At 35.9% G+C, this 22345-nt stretch overlaps 1 protein-coding gene across 1 annotated transcript in view; it reads right to left on the bottom strand.

Moving 5' to 3' along the window:
• Window positions 1-12223: 12223 nt before the first annotated feature.
• The window catches only part of LOC108717877 (ribosomal protein S6 kinase alpha-2), a 134826-nt gene continuing 124704 nt past the window's right edge, over window positions 12224-22345 (bottom strand). The window contains exons 16-21 of the mRNA XM_018265295.2: window positions 20961-21119; window positions 20100-20261; window positions 16562-16638; window positions 15225-15342; window positions 13835-13972; window positions 12224-12743 (exon numbers count right to left, since the gene is read on the bottom strand). Of these exons, the coding sequence (XP_018120784.1) occupies window positions 12618-12743; window positions 13835-13972; window positions 15225-15342; window positions 16562-16638; window positions 20100-20261; window positions 20961-21119 (780 nt within the window). The 3' untranslated portion in view covers window positions 12224-12617. The remainder of the gene's footprint in view (window positions 12744-13834; window positions 13973-15224; window positions 15343-16561; window positions 16639-20099; window positions 20262-20960; window positions 21120-22345) is intronic.

Genomic DNA, 22345 nt, shown 5'->3' on the forward strand with positions numbered 1-22345 from the left:
TCTGCCAGTTGATCCAGAGGAAGGCAAAAAACCCATCTGAAGCCTCTCCAATTTGCCTTAGAGGGGGAAAAATTCCTTCCTGACTCCAAAATGGCAATCGGACTAGTCCCTGGATCAATTTGGACTATGAGCTATTTCCCATAACCCTGTATTCCCTTACTTGCTAAAAAGCCATCCAACCCCTTCTTAAAGCTATCTAATGTATCAGCCTGTACAACTGACTCAGGGAGAGAATTCCACATCTTCACAGCTCTCACTGTAAAAAACCCCTTCCGAATATTTAGGCGGAACCTCTCTTCTTCTAATCGGAATGGGTGACCTCGTGTCATCATCATATCACCCCTTAAGTGCCTCTTCTCCAGTGTGAACATCCCCAATTTGGCCAGTCTTTCCTCATAGCTAAGATTTTCAATACCTTTTACCAGCTTAGTTGCCCTTCTCTGTACCCTCTCTTATACAATAATGTCCTGTTTGAATGATGGAGACCAAAACTGTACGGCATATTCTAGATGGGGCCTTACAAGTGCTCTATACAGTGGAAGAATGACCCCCTCCTCCCTTGACTCTATGCCCCTTTTAATGCAGCTCAAGACCTTATTTGCCCTTGATGCTGCTGACTGGCATTGCTTGCTACAGCCAAGTTTATCATCTACAAGGACTCCAAGGTCCTTTTCCATAATGGATTTGCCTAGTGCAGTCCCATTAAGGGTATAAGTGGCTTGGATATTTTTACATCCCAGGTGCATGACTTTACATTTATCAACATTGAATCTCATTTGCCACTTAGCTGCCCAGATTGCCAGTTTGTCAAGATCATGTTGCAAGGATGTCACATCCTGGATGGAATTAATTGGGCTGGATAATTTTGTGTCATCTGCAAACACTGATACATTACTTACAACACCCTCCCCTAAGTCATTAATGAACAAGTTAAATAAAAGTGGACCCAATACTGAGCCCTGGGGGACCCCACTAAGAACCTTACTCCAAGTAGAGAATGTCCCATTAACAACCACCCTCTGTACCCGATCCTGTAGCCAGTTTCCTATGCACTTGCAAACGACTTCATTAAGCCCAACAGACCTTAGTTTAGAAAGCAGTCGTTTGTGGGGCACAGTATCAAACGCTTTGGCAAAATCCAAATAGATCACATCTACTGCCCCCCCACTATCCAGAATCTTACTTACCACATCATAAAATGCAATCAAATTCGTCTGACATGACCTATCCTTCATAAAGCCATGCTGATTGTTGCTCATAATGCCATTCATTAGGACAAAATTTTGAATGTGATCCCTTAACAAGCCTTCAAATAATTTGCCCACCACAGATGTCAAGCTTACTGGCCTATAATTGCCAGTAATCCATTTTTAAATATTGGAATAACATCAGCTTTTCTCCAATCCATAGGCACCATACCAGATGACAGTGAATCTGAGAAAATCAGAAATAAGGGCTGGTCTAAAACTGAACTAAGCTCTCTTAGAACCCGGGGGTGTATGCCATCAGGACCTGGAGCCTTGTTTACATTAATTTGTATTAAAGCTTTTTGAATCATATCCTGAGTCAGCCACTGACTAGATTGAGCTGAACCATTCGTGCAGTTATTAAGTGAGCCTGTGAACCCAGACTCTTCTATTGTATACACTGAAGAAAAGAACTGATTTAACACATTTGCCTTTTCTGTATCTGTTGCAACCATACTGGTACCATTATTTAATGGAGCAACACTCTCAACCTGCATCTTTTTACTATTAATATATTTAAAAAAACTTTTTAGGGTTAGTTTTCACCTCCACCGCAATTAACTCTTCATTTCTTTTCTTAGCCTTCCGGATTGCTGATTTACAACATTTATTACAGTGTTTATATTCATTAAATGCAGCTTCTGTCCCTACAGATTTGTAGTTTTTAAATGCCTTTCTCTTCTTTCCCATTAACTTCTTTACTTCTGTATTAAGCCACACTGGATGATTCTTAGAGCTTCTACGTTTAGTCCTTAAGGGAATAAATTGAGAACAGTAATGGTTTAATATCATTTTAAAGGACAACCATTTCTGTTCTGTGTTTTTAGCTGAAAACCTAATGCCCCAATCAATGCTCAGTAGGGCAGCCCTCAAGGCACTAAAATTAGCTTTTGCAAAATTCATGGTTTTTGTTGCCGCAGTATATTTTTGTTTTTTGCACCAGACATTAAAAGATATAACATTGTGGTCACTATTACCCAGGGGTTCAATGACTTGCACATTTGCTATAAGTTCTGGGTCATTTGAGATCACTAAATCAAGAATAGCATTTTTTCTGGTAGGCTCCTCAACAACCTGTGCTAAAAAATTGTCGTGCAATAAGTTTATAAACTTGTTCCCATTAACTGATCTAGCAGTACCGTTGCTCCAGTCAATATCTGGGTAATTAAAATCCCCCATTATCATTACTTTACCCAAACTAGCAGCCTTTTCTATTTGCATTAGGAGCTTTGTCTCTTCCTCCTCACTTACATTAGGGGGTCTATAGCATACGCCTACAATTAATTTGCTGGATTCTTTACAATTGGTGAAGAACTCCACCCATACGACTTCTGGCCCCTCATTTTCTAACATAACCTCCTCCTTTATATGAGCTTTTAAATCCTGCCTAACATACAGACATACCCCTCCTCCTTTTCTATTGCCTCTGTCCCTCCGAAACAAAGTATAGCCACTGATATTTACTGCCCAGTCATGCGACTCATTCAGCCATGTTTCGGCCACACCAATCACATCATATTTTCCTTCCATCACCAGCAGCTCCAGCTCTCCCATTTTACCAGTCAGACTTCTTGCATTTGTAAACATACATTTAATACTGTGTGTGTGATTTAAACTTTGTACAGTATCTGTTGTACAGTATCTGAATAAGATCTTGCAAGATGCAGAATACTGTATACTGTACTTGTATATACTGTAGCTAGACAATTAGAGAAAAGTAGGAGCAGAATATAAGATCATTCTAAGGGATCAGGTGCCATTATACAGTCAACTACAGGGAGAAACCACAAGATGTAATACTTTTAATTTTTGTTTTAGAGTTTTTATAATGTTTGGCATTTTTCCAAGCCAGTAACCAATACATACTCAGTTTTGTTTTTTTTCTAGAGACCTTGTGGGTTAGTAATAGTTAAACTAGCTCTTTTGCATTTTTTACAATATTTCTATAAGTCACAAGTATTTCTATAAGTCACATATAAAGATCCATATACATACAGGACATACAAACCTTTCTGATACAGTTGAAGACTCCCTATTTTTGATTAAATAATGCACCAATGCATTATTTAAATAATGGTGCAAATGAGTATAAACTTTTAAACTTTAGTGGCACATAGAGGTGCTGTTGAACACAATTAACTTGGCTTAAAGGACCAGTAACGTCAAAATTTTTTTTTACAAAATTCTTTAGTATACATCGAAATATAAACACCAACACACTTTAAAATTTTAAATTGCAAAGCCTTTATTAAAAAATAACTTACTGAAACTCCACTTCCTGTCCTCTTCAGAAACGGCGATACGGCGACCATCCTTCCTGCAGCAGTTGATTTCTTCTCCCTGGCTATCTCTCCTGGCCACTCTATGTCTGCCGCGCTCTGCCAGCAAGATTGACAGCCAGCTTCTTCTTCTCCAGTCACTTCTTGATGCAGCCGTACTGGTCCTGGTGGTGATCATCTATGGGGCTTGCACAAAACCGGCGTGCGCTGGACTTCTCCCTGCACACTCGGTGTGCTGCTGCTGCGGACTCTGAGCCCTGCTTCCCCTTTGTTTCCCGTGCACCCTGTGTAATGGAGGTCCCTGCTGACTGGGGGTCTGCGGCGGAGAGCGCTTGTTGTTGCTCCCACCGCCGGGCCTGTCACTCCTGATCGCTGCTCTCATGGAAAGTAGCGCCATGGAGAGCCTGTCCCGCAGTGCTGCTGCTTTTGGGTGGTGTCCGTAGCGCTGTCCCAGGCGCTGCCGTCTGAACTGAAGGGAACTCCACAAGCGTGCATTTCTGCACGGAAACTCTGACGGTTTTCCTTGTACTGTGTACTTCTCCACCGATAGCTTCAGTTCAAGCGGCAGCGCCTGGGACAGCGCCACGCTGAGAGGCTCTCCTGTCAGATCCTGACAGGCTCTCCATGGCGCTACTTTCCGTGAGAGCAGCGATCAGGAGTGACAGGCCCGGCGGTGGGAGCAACAACAAGCGCTCTCCGCCGCAGACCCCCAGTCAGCAGGGACCTCCATTACACAGGGTGCACGGGAAACAAAGGGGCAGCAGGGCTCAGAGTCCGCAGCAGCAGCACACCGAGTGTGCAGGGAGAAGTCCAGCGCACGCCGGTTTTGTGCAAGCCCCATAGATGATCACCACCAGGACCAGTACGGCTGCATCAAGAAGTGACTGGAGAAGAAGAAGCTGGCTGTCAATCTTGCTGGCAGAGCGCGGCAGACATAGAGTGGCCAGGAGAGATAGCCAGGGAGAAGAAATCAACTGCTGCAGGAAGGATGGTCGCCGTATCGCCGTTTCTGAAGAGGACAGGAAGTGGAGTTTCAGTAAGTTATTTTTTAATAAAGGCTTTGCAATTTAAAATTTTAAAGTGTGTTGGTGTTTATATTTCGATGTATACTAACTAATTTTGTAAAAAAATTTTTTGACGTTACTGGTCCTTTAAACTGGTGAAGTAGAGAAAATGGTATAGCTTTTAATCACTTTCTCCAATATTTACTAAAAGATGCAAACCATATAGCCAGAAATTGCCCTTAGTGCTCATGCATTTTCAGCTTGTGGCAGATCAGTGCATGTAGGGCCTTGGTGAATTCTGTGTCTTCCAGCGATCCCTTATTTAAGTGTCTAAATGACCTCTCCTTCATGAATACAGTGCTGTGGAACTCAGGCAGGCTGTATTCATCAGGGGGATGCAGGTCTCTGCACACTATTTTGGAGCTCAGAGAACTGAGGAAGGTAGGGTACATATTTTGCCTCAGAATAAATGGAAATGCCATTTCCCATAGACTCTATTTTAAGCAAATTAGTTTTTTTTTAAAAAAATATATTCCTTTTCTCTGTAATAATAAAACAGTATCTTATACTTGATGGTGACAAGCTGTAAAGATCCATGTTGGTGGCAGAACAATTCCTTATGTGGAAAAGCCCAAGTCTTAAGCATTCTGGGTAGCAGATTCCATACATGTACACAGTACTACTAATTATCTCATACACAACAATTACCTTTCAGCAGAGCCACCTTTCCACGTCCCGTCCAAACGTATGTGCAATTTCAATATTGTATAATAGGAAAGGATATATGTAAATGTGCATTTATTGACACAACATGGTTTGGGGAATAACAACCCTTTATCAAGTGTGACACTCAACACTTGATAAAGAGTTGTTATACACGAAACATGTTGTGTCAATAAATGCACATTGCAGTTATTCTGCCTTTTGCCGTATCCTTTACTATTATACATTATTGTAACTGTACAACTAATTATTTTTGCACATACATTCATAACAAGCTCGGTTTGATGCTAGAATCTTGAAAAGTCGCAGTAAAAAAGCGCAACATTTTTGGGGATTTATGTGACAAAACTGCATCAATTGAGAATCCAAAAACACTCCAGCTAAAACCTGTCGAATTCATGTAGAAGTCAAGGGCACATGTCCCTTTTACAACTGGAAAATCTTTCTTGAATTTGTGGTTTTAGAGGTTTTCGGGTGTTTTTGACACTGAATTTGTGCGAAAATATGAAAAAGTCATAGTTATTTTGAGACAAATCAAAAAAAAAGTTGTGGTTTTAGTGACTTTTCCCATTCCTGCTTTTTTTCAGTTTGGATCTTTTAATAAATGTTATGACATTGGTGGTTTTAGAGAAAGAGAGTTTAGTCATGCTTTCAAAAACCATGTGACCATGTTGATAAATAGGCCCCACGGCACCATGAGTAGTGTGTACAATTTTAAATATCATTTCAGAGCTGCAAGGCCTCCATAACTGCTCTACCCCATACCCCCCATACCAAGTCTGTACTTCTGCCACTTAGTTGCGTTCAGGTGCTTAAGAAATACAAGCATTATATTTGGAGGTCGGATGGTAGAGGCTTATATTAGATAAGTGCCTTGTTGGAGACAAAAAAGGGTCACCGTTAATCCCATTACCCTATTGCCTGAGGGTATTGGAGCACTCTACAACCTCCTACTTGCCAGTAAGTGTTTTAACTAATCCATAGCTAGAGATCTTCCTGTAAAAAGAGGAGCTGCACCAGCTTAATGCTGGATATTCCAGTGCTTTGCCATAGAGAACAATTTGTCAAGTCATATAGTAAGTATACACAATTTCACCATGACTGGCTATTGCAACATTTGAAATGTAAACTTTGGTAAGTTAAATGTGAACTTGTGTTGTGAGATCAAGTTACTGCCAAAGGAGAAACCTGGAAAAAAGTCACCTTGTGATTTTCTTGATAAACAAGTACAATGTATTGCTCAGAGTACATGATAACATGCATATTAATGGTGATATATAGATCAAGAATGTATATATACAAGAAACTAAACTGAATACTATTTTACAGCATACACAAACATTTATTTGAAACCTATATATAAAAGATCATTTACTGAAGCAGTACAAAGTGAAAAATCAGCATAATTTGCCAATATACAAATTTAAACATTCTTTTAACTGGAATTCCAGGGAAATTGTGTGCACCACAATAAGAGGCAATTTTTTGTGCTAGATACCAGATGCTTAATGATTTGTGCTGGTTAGAAAATTGCATGGAAATCGGCACAATTTGCATTTGCAAGGGAAGGGGCAGCATGAAGCAGGAACAGCCATGAAATTAATAATTGTAATCACCAATTGCAAGTGGTTCACACAGGTCAACATAGGACATCTTTAGGTGCAACATGCAATGAAAACCCTGACTTTAATTCCTGGTCAATGTAGGTGTTAGTTACAGGCCTGCTCTATATATCCCATCCAACAATGATTGGGGGGGGGGGCTACTCACATATCTTTATGTATAGATTAAAGGAAAATATTTTACAAGAAGTGATGCAGTTGTAAAAAAAAAAAACAAAGGAAATCATATTAATCAATGTACATGTAACTGACATACTGACAAATAATATCCTTTTATCAGGATGACTACACATTTACGGGTTATTTATTGAAGTCTGAATGCCAAAAACTAAAAATTCTGAATTTTTAGTGAAAAAAAACCTCAAACTTTTCAGGATTTATTATACCCAAGGATGGAAAAAGTCAGAATCTGAAAATCCAACACCTCAGACCCACCGAGGTTGTATATAAGTCAATGGGAGAAGTCCTGAAGATATCCTGATCTGCGCTGGGTTTTGTGCAATAATCCAAAGATTTTGTGTTTTTTGGGCAAAAATCTGAAAAAATTAGATTTTTGGGGTGAAAAATCCAAATAATTCATACGATTCAAATTCTCGAACAAATTTCACGATTTTCTCAAGTTTTTTCCTGAAAAATTAGAATTGTTTGGGAAAATATATTGATACATAAGGGGTTATATACCGTGCCGATTTGGTCGGGGTATATTTCAGAAAATAATGAAATAAATTCAGATTTTGATAAATAACCCCCTTACTGTGTAAATTGTATTTAGTTTCAATTCATTTTTCCAGTGCTGGGAAACTTTGGTGCCTGGCCAGCTAAGTAAATGATTGTTTAACAGTCTTTTAAGTTACATTTGGCAGAATAGTTGTAGTGTTAATATAAATACAGATTAACAATAGCATTCTGTATTTAGCTAATAAGCAAAGAAATCCTGTATGAATGAAAAAATAAATGAACATGTATTTACAAATTTCAATCTGAAAATAAAATTAATAAAATCTTTTTGCACCCTTTCAATTTTATGAGAAACATTGTGAATTGTGTTTTTTTCCACAAATTTCTAAATTTCCTATATATTATAAGCTCTAAAAACTAGAGATTTATTTATTATGGGGCAGATTTATCAAAGGTCGAATTTCGAAGTACAAAAAACGTCGAAATTCGACCATCGAATTGAAAAACTTGAATTTGAATATCGAATTCGAATTTTTTTCACCGAATTTGGCAATCGTACGATCGAATAAAAAAGTATTGAAGTCAAAGTTTTTTTAAGGAGACAGTACTTCGATTATCGAATGGTTGAATATTCAAACGATTTTTACTTCAAAACGAAGTCGAAGTAAATTCGAAGCCGTAGTATCCTATTCAATGGTCGAAGTACTGTCTCCTTAAAAAAACTTTGACTTCAATACTAAGGGGCAGATTCACTAAGCTCGAGTGAAGGATTCGAATGAAAAATACTTCGAATTTCGAAGTATTTTTTTGGTACTTCGACCATCGAATTGGTTAAATTCGTTCGAATTCGAACGAAATCGAACGAATCGAACGAAAAATCGTTCGACTATTCGACCATTCGATAGTCGAAGTACTTGCCCTTTAAAAAAAACTTCGACCCCCTACTTCGGCAGGTAAAACCTACCGAAGTCAATGTTAGCCTATGGGGAAGGTCCCCATAGGTTTGCTAATCTTTTTTTGATCGAAGGATTTTCCTTCGATCGTTGAATTAAAATCGTTCGAATCGTTCGATTCGAACGATTTAATCGTTCGATCGAACGAAAAATCCTTCGATCGATCGATCGCAGGATTAGCGCTAAATCCTTCGACTTCGATATTCGAAGTCGAAGGATTTCAATTCGAGGGTCGAATTTCAAAGTATTTTTAACTTCGAAATTCGACCCTTAGTGAATCTGCCCCTAAGTATCCAAAAAATTACTTTGAATTTAGAATTATTTTACTTTGAAAATTCCCTCTAATTCACTTAGACTCTTGATAAATCTGCCCCTAAGTGTACAAACCACAAAAACCTCTTCTGCCAAGCCTCGCCAAGTAAAAGTGGTCAAGGTCCTATAGAAGTCAGTTAGAGCTGTGTTGATCTTTTTGGACTGCTTTAAATCAATTCAGATGTTTAGAGGTTTTTAGAATTGTCAGAAAAACTAGAATTTTTAGAGGTATTCATATTTGTTAGCGCATCTTTTTTTTGTTTGTACTTTTTGTATTCAGATTTTTTAATTACTTCACTGACATTTGTGGTTTTAGAGTTTGTGAGTTTAGGCTTGGTTTCAAAAAACATCCAACCTGTAATAAATAAGCCTTTAAGAGGCTGATTTATTAATGTTCAAATAAATTTTTTTTAAAATGATTAGAATTTTTTGGCACAAAAAAAAATCACAAATTCAAATTATAGTTTGAAAAACTTGAATGTTTTGTATTCATTAATCACAAAAAACTCAAAAAACTTTAATGTAAAACTTCAGCATCTAAAAGCTTGAAAGTTCATGTAAAGTCAATGGGAGTTGTCCTAGGCAAAATTCAGGGCATTTTTTCATTTGAGATTTTCAGGGTTTTTTTGAGCCATAAATTTGAAGTATTCGAGTATTAAAGGTATTCCGTGATTGTATTCAAACAAGTTTCTATATTTGTATCTTTTTAATAAATAATCAAGCGTTCAAGTTTTTTATTTAATTGTAAGTTTAAGTAGAAAAATCCTCATGAAACCTCCCAAATTAGATTTTTGATAAATAAGTCCATAAGGTGCCTATTTAAGATTGCTTGCAACGAGAAATGGATTTAGAAAACCCCATGGAGATGTCCCTATACTATTTGGAAGTTTCTGTTGTTTGCACAGATGCATTTAGATGTGTGCTTATACTTTATGTTACACACTGATTACAATGAGCACTGACAATCTGAGCATTATATGACTAAAATATAGGGGGAATATAATGTGGTCGAAAGTTTGCTATTTGTCAGCAGACAGCATTGACTGGCCCACTTTTTTTACATTAACCCATATCATTCTGGATTCATAAACAATTACATAGCTATAATGGCTTTCATGGGCAATTTACACTGATGTAAAAAATGTAAAAACATGTTCGTTTTATGAAGATTTATACAAATAAAATTAACTATTCAAATAATTTATACAAATAAAAAGACAAAGAAACATTTTAGCTAAGTGTCCTAATAGCACATTAAAAATATATTTTTCACCGTGTATACATGTTAATCACAGGAATTTAACTGAATTAGGATATAAAGTACAATGTTTGAATTGTATAAAGCTTGCTGTAAAATGCTGTATAAATATGTCAGCATTTATATAAAGTTTAATTATCATAACATGAATAAAAATACTAAGCTACCTTACCAACACAATGCTAAAAAAATAGCTTAAACTGAAATTTTAGGAGTTATACTTTGTTTCCTTCCCAGAATTTATTTTCTTTAACAAATATATTTGTCTTTCATTTATTTATTTATTTGGATTTCTTATTTTGACCTTTGGCCTGACTACTAACCTTTGAATTTGGTACTGGAAATGGAAATTTCTGGATACCAGCCTTAAGAAAAATGTTGTCTTTCTTACCAATTAATAATATTGGCATAAGTATTATTTTTCCCGGCCAAAATGCAATTCTATGTATGGAAAAATTTGAGGAATCACCTTCTTATAAAGTAATATTAATTTTTGTACAAAGGAGGGCAATAAGGAAACAGAAAGATTAGCTGTAGTGAGATATTGTTAGTGTCATATTCCTTTACCTCTTCCTCTGTGATGTCTTTCCCTATGCTGCCCACCTGCTGGAAGGAACCGTAACATGCCTGAAGAATATGTTAATGCTGTGTTTTGCTTTTGTATTTGGCTTAGCATTATGTTTCTGAAATAAATCAACAAATTGTCGTATTTTTTTAGGTTGCTTATTGGGGTCCAGATATAATGAAAAACTGTTTTTTAAGAAAAAAAATCTCACTTACCTATTTATTTCATATATGTCTAGCTATTTGTATATTATGTTCCCTGACTGAATCCAGACTCCTGGACTATTTACAACCCACCCTAATTCATTGTATTATCTCTACATTTGATCTCTATCTATCTGTAACGTCCTAATTTATTGCCCATGAATACCTTTCACTGATCTAACAGTATATATGCTGTGCCTTTCTAGCTTTCATTTGTATTTTGCCTGACGAAGGGGCCTAGTAACTCTGAAAGCTTGCAATGTATTTTTATTGTAAGCCAATATAGGTATCACTTCTACAATACTTTTTGTATTTGTTTTTTTATTTGTTATAGATTATTATACAAATTAAACAAACTCCAAATACAGTCTTCCATCGTATGCCAGGATACTAACAAGAATTCTGATGGGTTTAAAGGGGTAGTTCACCTTTAAGGTAACTCTTATTCTCTAGAATGGCCATTTCTAAGCAACTTATCAGTTGGTCTTTATTATTTATAGTTTTTGCATTATTTGCCTTTTTCTTCTGACTCTTTCAAGCTTTCAGATTGGAGTCACCGACCCCATCTAAAAACAAATGCTCTGTAAGGCTACACATTTAGGGGCAGATTCACTAAGGGTCGAATTTCGAAGTAAAAAATACTTCGAAATTCGACCCTCGAATTGAAATCCTTCGACTTCGAATATCGAAGTCGAAGGATTTAGCGCTAAACGTTCGTTCGATCGTTCGAAGGATTTTTCGTTCGATCGAACGATTAAATCCTTCGAATCGAACGATTCGAAGGATTTTAATCCAACGATCGAAGGAAAATCCTTCGATCGATCGAACGAACGTTTAGCGCTAAATCCTTCGACTTCGGTAGGTTTTATCTGCCGAAGTAGGGGGTCGAAGTTTTTTTTAAAGGGAAAGTACTTCGACTATCGAATGGTCGAATAGTCGAACGATTTTTCGTTCGAAACGTTCGAATCGAAGTCGAAGGTCGTAGTCGAAGGTCGAAGTAGCCCATTCGATGGTCGAAGTACCCAAAAAAATACTTCGAAATTCGAAGTATTTTTCATTCGAATCCTTCACTCGAGCGTAGTGAATGGGCCCCTTATTGTTACTTTTTATTACTCATCTTTCTATTCAGGTCTTCTCCTATTCATATTCCAGTCTCTTATCCATATCAATGCATGGTTGCTAGGGTCATTTGTACCCTAGCAAACAGATTGCTGAAACTGCAAACTGGAGAGCCACTGGAAAAAATCTCAATGACTCAAAAACCACAAATAATAATAAATGATCACCAATTGCAAATTGTCTCAAAATATCACTCTCTATGTCATACTAAAAGTTGATTTAAAGGTGAACACACATTTAAAGGAAAGTTATATATTATATTATATATAAAAACTAATTTGCTTAAAATAGAGTCTATGGGAAATGGCATTTCCATTTATTCTGAGGCAAAATATGTACCCTACCTTCCTCAGTTCTCTGAGCTCCAAAATAGTGTGCAGAGACCTGCATCCCCCTGATGAATACAGCCTGCCTGAGTTCCACAGCACTGAAATTTAGTCTGGTCTACACAGTGTCTAAGAATTCCTTTAATTTTTTTTCATGTCACATTTATATAACAGTATATACAATTACAGTTGTAAATAGGCATATTCACAGTTATCTTTTACTATGTTTATATTACAAATATTGTATGATCAGTTATCTGGCAGAAATACAATGCATGTGTATAACCCAGCCCTGGAGCTGCAATGGAGTAGCAATCGTCTGATACAACTATAGCCGAGTGGAAGTAACTCTGTTCATGCCTCTTCGCTTGGCTAGGGTTGATGAGTTCACTGATTCCAGCTTTGGTGCTAAAGGTCTATGGTTCAAAGCAAAATATGTAGCTTCCATGGCAGCCTAAAAACCAGAAAATTCCAAATTAAAACAATTGCATTCCTCTGTACTTTTAAGTTTTTGGAGGCATGTTTACTAACATTGAAGATAAATATCTGGAGAGATGTCTAGAGATTTAAACAGTGAACTATAAGTTAGAAAACAAAAGATCTGATTGGTTGCTCTCCAGCATCTCCAGAAATTTCCACTGTTAGTATACATGCCCTTTAGTTTGATATATAATGTAGCTTCCATGGCAGCTTGAAAAACAGAAAATTTCAAATGAAAACTAAATTATATACCTCTGTAGTTTCAAGTTTAAATATTCTATGGATATTGCATGAATGTATTACACATTGTTTAAATCTAACAGTAATCCTAGATATTGGGTTATTCTTGAAATGTTGTTTCTGTAGGTAGACAAGTAGTGAAAAGAATAGCAAGGCACAGACTAATACTGCTTTCAGTAACAATTACATCTACAAATCACTCGATTAGTTGTATAGTATAGGAATGTAATTTCAATATATAGGTACTGCATTCTTCTTTAGCCAGCTCCAAATATGGGTGGTATATGTCTTAAAATTTCAATGGGGCAAGCACTCAGAATAAAGGCAATCTGGCTGTGGACACAATAAACCTTTTCTACTTTGTTTGAACAACTTGGTGGAAGATTGTCTTTAATCTGAGTGCCTGCCCCATTGAAATTTTCTGCCTGTCCACTCCTCGTGTTGAGGACTCAGGGTGGTGCACCTGGGCCACTTCCTAAGAGGTGAGTGATAACTAAACTTTGTTTGGGGACCCCTACTCCAGATCATACCATGGTATATGTCTTACTCATTCTTGCTGTTGTGGAAAGAGAAAACACACAAGCAATAAACAATAAAATCTTTATAATTTTCAGTTTATGCATCACAGAGCCACATTGCCACCTTTTAAACTGTAGAAAAAGAACAAATAGACTACAGTGTCCTGAAAACAACAGAAATGGCACTTGATTTGTACCTTGATCTTCAGCACTTCTCCAGTGGATACATACTGTACCTTAAATTACTGTAAATTAAGGCAAACTCAATTAGAGCTTGTAACTGGTAGGCATACATGTTAGTACTTACTTTGACTAATCTGTAATCATGTCGATTGAGTTGATTCTGTGAGAGATATTCTCTGTTCACTATCCAAGGATGGTGTAGCACCTGAGTGGCTGTCAGACGTTGATGTGGATCAACATGAAGCATTTTAGCAACTACGTCCTAAAGCAAAAATAAAATCTTTTTTAAGCATAGTAAATAAGTAATACATAACCAATTACCCAACCATGTAGTGAATTAAGCAGTCACTTAGAACTGTCATCATAGTAATCAAAATCCTATGTACAGGTATCTTGCAAAATGTTTATAATGGTTCCATCTTAATTCCAGCACAAAGTTTACATGAATGTCTGCATGTATATACATCTATGTGTGTACTGATATAGATAAATATAATAGATGTAGAGTGTATCTTTTCACTTATAGCTATGTCAAGAAAACACAATAATAATAATTAGTGAACATACTTAAAGTGATATTGACACTAAAATGTTTCTTTTCAAATGAATCTACATTAAAAGTTATATATAGGTCATGTTGATTGTTTTTCACTGATAGTTCTGCTTTTAAGTAATTGTCACTTAAAGTTCCTAAACCTGACTGCTTTGCCAACCTGACTGTCCCTTCTTAACAGTTAGAGTTTCTAATACTAACAGACTACTGCTGCACAAATATGGCAGCCTCCTCATAGAATACCATGGGGGTAAGAAAGGTAATGTAAAAGCATCAGGCAAATACTTTTATGGAAAAATTATAAATAGCATTCAAAGACATGTCGGTATCTCTTTAAGGAGATTTCATTGTCACCGGTAGAATTAATTATATTCTGCTTCAAACTAATGTAATTCTATGCCTGAAAAGGTTATGGAAACACAGAAATATAGATAAAGATGTTGCATATCTTTTCAGGAAAACTTCTTTCTTCTTTTCCACAATGCTTCAAAAACTGTCAGTACCATTTGCCGCAGAGTATTTACAAAAGTAAATGTTTACCTTACAATGAACTCTTAGCAAGCAGCACACAGTGGTATCCAGTTTACAGCTGGTATTCATTTTAGATTTTGTGGCTTTGTAATAGTTTAACATTTCTTCTGTATTGTTCTCAGGTTTCCCATTTAGAAATGAAACTGTATTCTCATTGACACCAACAATCGGGCAACAGAGATAGTTACAAAAACTAGCTTCTAATGAATCCACAAGCCCACATTTTCTCAGAAATCAAGGTCTACATCATACATCAAGATATAAAAATCTACTTTGAATATTATTTTAGTATAAAATAATGTCATATACAACGTGTAGAGCTGCATGCAAAGTGCACCCTTCCCCATACTAAACACCCAAAGAAGTTTATTTGTAGTCAGTATATATGCATTATTTATTTTTGTTTGAATAATGATTACAATAAGCATACCTTTGCTGCATCAGATATTGAATCCCAGTTTCCTCCTGTAAGATCATATTTTCCACTGCCTATCCTTGCAAGAATTTCCTCTGGTGTGTCCTCTGGTCCATTAGCAAAGGGAGTGAATCTACAGAAAGAAAAGCAAAAAAAAAAAAAACCCAGTAAATTAAGAGAATGGCAATTACCCTCGTTCTATATCCCAGTCGTATCACTAGAAAAGAATGAAAGTACAGTCTAAAAATAACTAACAACTATTGCTCTTGTTTCTCAATCATTTACATTTTCCCCAGACCATCTCCTCTTTGTATCTTGGTATACACAGCCAGGTGTATTTTCTTATGGTTCACATGCTGTGAGTAGTCATTCTTGGATCTGAATAAATAACATGCTGAAAATTAAAGTTCCTTGTCATGATTTCCCAGTATCAGCACAGCATCCCAAAAGGTAAGTGTGTTTCTGAGACTCTAGCTAACACTTTGCTAATTAACTATGCGTTCCAAAATCATCCTACTGAAGGTGCCATTTTTTTCAGTGCTCATTGGAATAACTAATAATAATCTCTAAAGATATATAGCTTCCTAGAGACTTTAGTACACTATGTAGGCCAATGCATGTACGAGAAAGCTTTCATGAATGGAAGGATATTTCTGTTTATGAAGTAGCAGATATGATAGTCTTACATACTGAATATTTAATACATTGGCAAAATTCCCCTGCTTTTGCTTTCATTATTTTCTTTTTGTAAACCAGGTATAGAATGCATTATCTGGAATCCCATTAACATTAACCAGAAAGCTTGAAAACAGAGAAAGGCCATGTCCCACATTTTAAACAAGTAATTGATTGATGATCATTTTATAATAATTATTATGAAAAATTATTAAAGTTGGAAGCAAAATAATCCTAGTGGATTTATTTAATGCTTAAAGCCAATATTAGTAAGCCAGCATTCATTTTGGAGAGGCAGTGAAACTATTTTCACTATTTTTATTGCCACAATTACATCATTTATCGTCTGCCCTAACCCGTCAACTACTCAGGAACCATCTCCCACATTTTAAGCAAGCAATTAAATGATGATCATTAAAAAATGTTGATTGATATTGAAAACAAAATAATCCTACTGGGTTTATTTAATGTTTAAATGTAAATTAGTAAAATGGGATAAATTATGGAGAGGCAGAGGAACTAAAAAAAGTTAAAAAATTGCTTTACATTTTATTTTAACAATTACATAATTAATTGCCCACTATTGTCTATTACCCTTTTACTATCCAGCACATACTCCCCTGCACACTGCCCACATTGCTACATTATTGTTCTTATTTCTAATATACAGTACATACCCTGCTAGCATGGTATAGAGAAGAATACCTAAGCTCCATATATCACAAGCAGCATCATAGCCTTGGCGCTTTAGGACCTGTCATAAAGGAAAATAACCAAACCTTTTATTTTTTTTATGTAAACAATAAAATAAATAATCTCAACATGAACAATGCATTAGTATACAGATACAGTGGAAGGTATAGCAAGCAAATAAACAATGTCAAGGATCCAACTTAACATGGTTATAAGGAGGTGAAATATATTTTATTTGAATTGTAAATAGTATAGGCAATATTCCATTCCCTTATGGTTAGTCTGTAGGGGAATTCCCCAACAAAAGCCTGTACAGGTATGGGACCTATTATCCAGAATTCTCGGGATCTGTGGTTTTCCGATTAAAGAATTTTTCCATAATTTTGATCTCATACCTTAAGTCAACTAAAAAATCATTTAAATATTGCATTTAAACATTTAATAAGCCAAGTAGGATTGTTTAGTTAGTTAGTAACAAGTATAAGGTGTTTTTTCGTTATTACATAGAAAAAGGAAATAATTTTTAAACAAACAAAATTATTTGGTTAAAATGGAGTCTATGTAAGATGGCCTTCCCAAAATGCAGAGCTTTCTGGATAGCAGGTTTCCAGATGATGGATCCTATACTTAAGTAAGTGCCTCTTTGGCCTGAAGACACCTGATGGCAAGACAGACTGTACAGCCAGACGAGTTAGGTTCAGTACCAGGTTAAAGTGAGGGGTAGCTGTGCTAGTCCGTACAGAGCCTATGTCCTAACAAGGAGTGAGAGATTAGGGTCAAGCCCTTGGGCGATTGTGTGCCAGTTAGGGAACTGGAGTGTGTGGGACTAGGTTAGTGGCAGGCTGGCAGCCCAGAGGAGCTGTATAAGACAGCTAGAAAGAAGCTTGTGCACTTGACAGAGAAGAAGGGGAAGTTTTATAAAGCGATGTGGACCCCTCAATGGCTAATTGCAATCTGCTAGGGCAATTCCACATGACAGTGGCACTGGAGGCTTCTAGAGAGGGTACACAGGGTGTGTGAGGATAAGAAAGGATGCACTGGAGAAATGTTTGTTTTATTTTGTGTAAAAGATCAGGCTTTCAGTGTTCCATTGCTGTACCTTGCCATTTCTGTGAGAAACTGTTCAAAAATGTCTGCAAGTCTGCATTAGTTTATCACAACACTTTGGGCCGATTTATCAAATGTCAAGGTGAATTTTCGAATGAAAAAAATTCGAATTTTGAGCTATTTTTTGATCCATTTTTTTCAATTTTGAAATTCGACCCTTGATAAATATGACCCTTGGTATGATATCTCCATCTTACAGTGAAGACCTACCCAATCATGTGATGGGAGACTTACAGTTACTGGTAGCAACATTACTTGCTCAATAACAAAGTATCTGCAGTTACAATTTGATGTATTTGCCTTAAAATCAAAAGCAGATAGTAGGGGTCATCTACAACTGCATGAAGCATTGCATTTGCACAATTTAATTGCAGTCAATTGTGCATAAAACCACATTGATGAAAGGCACTTGTGTCAAAATTCTCTCTTTGCATTTATAGTTGCACATATAATTACACTTCGAGCCACCTCCTCCAAATGCAGCTCAGTTGCACCTATTAATTCAGGGGAACCCTGGAGCTACTGTCAACTTTTGGACCAGGTGGTAGCTCAAGAGATCCCGCAGCACCATGTGTCAATAGGCGCAGTGAAATAGGAGTGCAATTGGGGTCATTTTGATGCATCGCCTACAGATGTGTAAGGTGCAGCACACCCTTGTAACTTTAACAACACTTTAACTTTGGGGGAAAACTTTAATTATAGGAAAAAACATGCCTGTGTGGTAATCTATTGGTACAGGTATGGGATGCCTTTTATGGAAACCTATGATCCAGAAAGATTCTATTAATGTGTAAGCTACCACTCACAGAGACCATTTAATGCAAATATTTTTCATTTTTAAATGTTTTTATTTTTCCCTGTAATAATAAAACAGTACCCTGTATTTGATCCAAACTAAGCTGCATGAATCCATCAATCCTCTTTTGCTTATTTAATGTTTAAATGACCAGGTATGGGGGTTTAAATTACAGAAAGATCCCTTATCCGGAAATCTGTAGGCCCCAAGTGTTCTGGATAATAGATCCCATACATGTTCTATCAACTTTTATGGAACGATTTGTTGGAATTAAAAAAAAATTCTTCTTGATTTTCCTCACTGGAGTTGCATACAAAAAAGTAGTGAAGCATGTTTTTATTAGTCATATGACTTAAAAACCTTGGAATTCTTGTTTTCTTAAAGGACCAGTAACATCAAAAAAATGTTAGTATACATCAAAAAAAACAACACCAAGACAAAGTAAACGTTAAAATCACGAAGTCTTTATTAAGAAATTGAGTGCCGCACAATGGATCGTATTCATGTTGCCTTTTCTGAAGGCAAGTTATTTCTTAATAAAGGCTCTGCGATTTTAACGTTTAATTTGTCTTGGTGGGTTTTTTTCGAAATTTTTTTAAAATTTTTTTGATGTTATTGGTCCTTTAAGAATTTTCGTGCAATTACAAGTGTAAAACCTGAAAACTTTTAAAACCATGAAGCAAATAAAGACTGTACAAATGAAAAAGGACAGCTCCCATTGACTTCTACATGACCTATTTGTACTAGTGTGTTTACTATTAATAAATTACTAATTGTTCATGGTTTAAAATAAGCACTATAATCCACTGTTTTGTTCTGTTTAAAAGACCAGTGAATTCTGGTCAAGAAATTAAAAAAATCAATTTTCACCAAAGTTCTTGTCTATACTATATATAACAGTAATGCTTTGATTGTACGGTGATTTGTTGGCATTTCTGCAGTCTTTGCTGTATAAAAAAACAACTTACAAATTCATAGATGCCCTGTTTTAACTGAACTGAAGACACTTTATAAATAAAGACCAGGCAAGGAAAGTAAGTTCACTTTTCAAACTTACGTATTGATTACTAGAAATATACAGAAAATACAGATTGAAAAGAAAATACTACCTACGTGCGCACATTTAAATGCATATGGCAGGTTTTGTTGATTTGTGTTCATTGTACATTGAAGATACAAATGATAATGGGAAAGTCCAACTTATAAATAGGCAATGTTTGGTTTTAAATGCTGGCAGTTTCAAATGTTTTTAAAGGGTTTAAAAACAGTTGCAATAATTGGTTGTTTTTACCTAAGCCCCTAAGCACCTACTGTAAATGATTGCTTTTTGGATTGTAGCCTGCTAACAAATGTTTGGTATAGATAGTCTCTGCCTGGTCTCATGTGACAACTAGAATCTCCAGAACTCTCTAAGCTCTCCCACTAGGAGATAAGTAGGAGATCAGAATGTCATATGATTTAGCAAGGAGAAAGTCACACAGAATATTGTGCCCCCTTGACAGCTTTGTATTCTGGATACCTACTGAAACTAAGTAGCTTAGAATTAGCTTTTCTTGAGTTTCAGTGCACACTGTATTTAACAAAATAAAAAATACATACGGCTACTAAAAACAACTTACCTCTGGAGCCACAAAATTAGCTGTGTAGCATGGAGTCATTAATAACCCATTTTCCGCTCTTAGCTGCTTTGCAAATCCAAAGTCACAAATTCTAATAGATTCAGGATTTCCAGACTCATCCATATATAGAATATTACTAGGCTTTAAATCACGGTGGACAACCTTTGGACGAGGAATAATAATTGTACCAAAAACAGTAAAAGATAAAAGGTGTTAAAATGTCAAAGTGCAATAGCAATAAATATAATCCTACATCCTATTCCATACATTTGCAAACAAAACAAGGGAGAGGTATACATAACAGTAAAATTAATTCAAATCCAAATATATTTATATATTAGTGTTCAATAGCTGTTCTATGAGAAAACCAAATTATCACAAAAATTTATATTTTACATGATTTTTAATAATTTATAATTAAATAATAAGTAAACCTTTAAAATAAGTAAAGGTAAAATTGATGACAGGGCTATCCTACGCACTTTTGCAATGTACATTCATTACTTATTTTATTTTTATTCCAAGATATTAAGGTATACATGTACTGTTAATATGAATGAGTTTTTTTACAACAGCATCACCTGCGTGTCATTTTCCCATAATTCTGACCACTGAGTAGTCAAGGAAGTTGTCAGGAGAACAAAAGAGGCTGCTCTGATGTTGTTCTGATTAGGAAATATTTGAGAAAGTTTTCTAATGTTTTCCTTTTTTTATGTGATGAGTTTAGGCAAAGGCACAAGAGTTAGGTTAATAGTTACACTTTCACTTACAGTGCTGATAAAGTACAGTGCTTTCCTTTCTTTTGCTACTGCCGTGTTAAGAGAATTTTTTTCAAAACAAAATATTTAAAGCAGAACATACCCCTTGGGTGTGTAGATATTCCACAGTTGTTGTTATGACACAAAGCACCGCACTAGCCTCTTTTTCTGAAAAACATTTCTGTCGAAGTATTTTATCCAAGAGTTCTCCACCTTTCATTAGCTCCATCACCAAGTAGACATATTTTCCATCATCATAGACCTATAGATAGATCGTATCTATTAGAATAAAGGGCTGGTCTTCATTTGCTTATAGGGGCTAAGTGCAAAGCTTTTTCCTGTAATCTTTTTTTTTTCCAGAATTTCAATACACAATTTTCACAGGTATGGGTATAAAATAAGAATTTTACTTTTTCTGTTGCTAGTGGCCATTTTAATGTGAATAATTGTGTAATTATCTTTTTTTTTTCCAGAATTTCAATACACAATTTTCACAGGTATGGGTATAAAATAAGAATTTTACTTTTTCTGTTGCTAGTGGCCATTTTAATGTTAATAATTGTATAAATCATAATAAACACTAATTTATTGTTGCATTCATTTTAATTTGAAAATTTACAGGACAATGCACACAATGTGTTTTTTAAGGCCTTCAGACTATAAAATGTCTTCATAGATTACTTTTTAAGAAGTCCTCGTTTAAATATAATGCACCCCTAAATATCTGAGGTATTGAATTGTTGGTTCACTGAATAAAGCAGGTAGAGCAGTATCAATTCATTTCACATAATTTATTTATGCATGACGGCGGGTGACAAATCTCCCGTAAATGCCTCTACAATGTGGAATTAACTGGAAATGCTGGCAGTAAAACCTATCACATATCACAAAGTCGCCTGAAGTTTCCTCTTGAAGCAACTTTGGGCAACTTCGGAAGAACAAATCAATGCTTGGTTTTACCTCCAGCGACTTCAGTTATTTCCAATGGAGGGTCATTTTTGGGAGATTTGTCTCCCACAGTCATACATTTTGATAACGGGCGACAAATCTCCCCGTCAATCACTGTATGAAGAGAAAACCCCAAGCATTCTAGATAACAGGTGTCATACCTGTACTTCACTTTCTTTAGGAGAGGAGACACCAATGACATTTAGATGTCACTGCCTACAAAACATACTCTTTATTACATACAGACTGCCACTACACTGCAACAATAAACAATAACAAAACTCTATTCAGCCTTGCAGTTGAAGTACTTCCTGCATGGTTTTTCTCTGGGTACTCCATCACACCATAAAAATATAAGCCTGTTAATTGTCTTCTATCACTGACTCTAGTGTTCCTGAAAGTGAAAAGCAGAGACTCCAGCAGAGATTGATGTGAATGCTGAACAATCTCTGTGAAAGCACAATATAAAATGGATAAATATAATAATCTTAATATGAGAAGGTTCTTTAGGTTACAATAAGACCATAAACTATAACTGCA

The sequence above is a fragment of the Xenopus laevis genome, chromosome 5S, assembly GCF_017654675.1.
Source record: "Xenopus laevis strain J_2021 chromosome 5S, Xenopus_laevis_v10.1, whole genome shotgun sequence".
Classification (NCBI taxonomy): Eukaryota; Metazoa; Chordata; class Amphibia; order Anura; family Pipidae; genus Xenopus; species Xenopus laevis.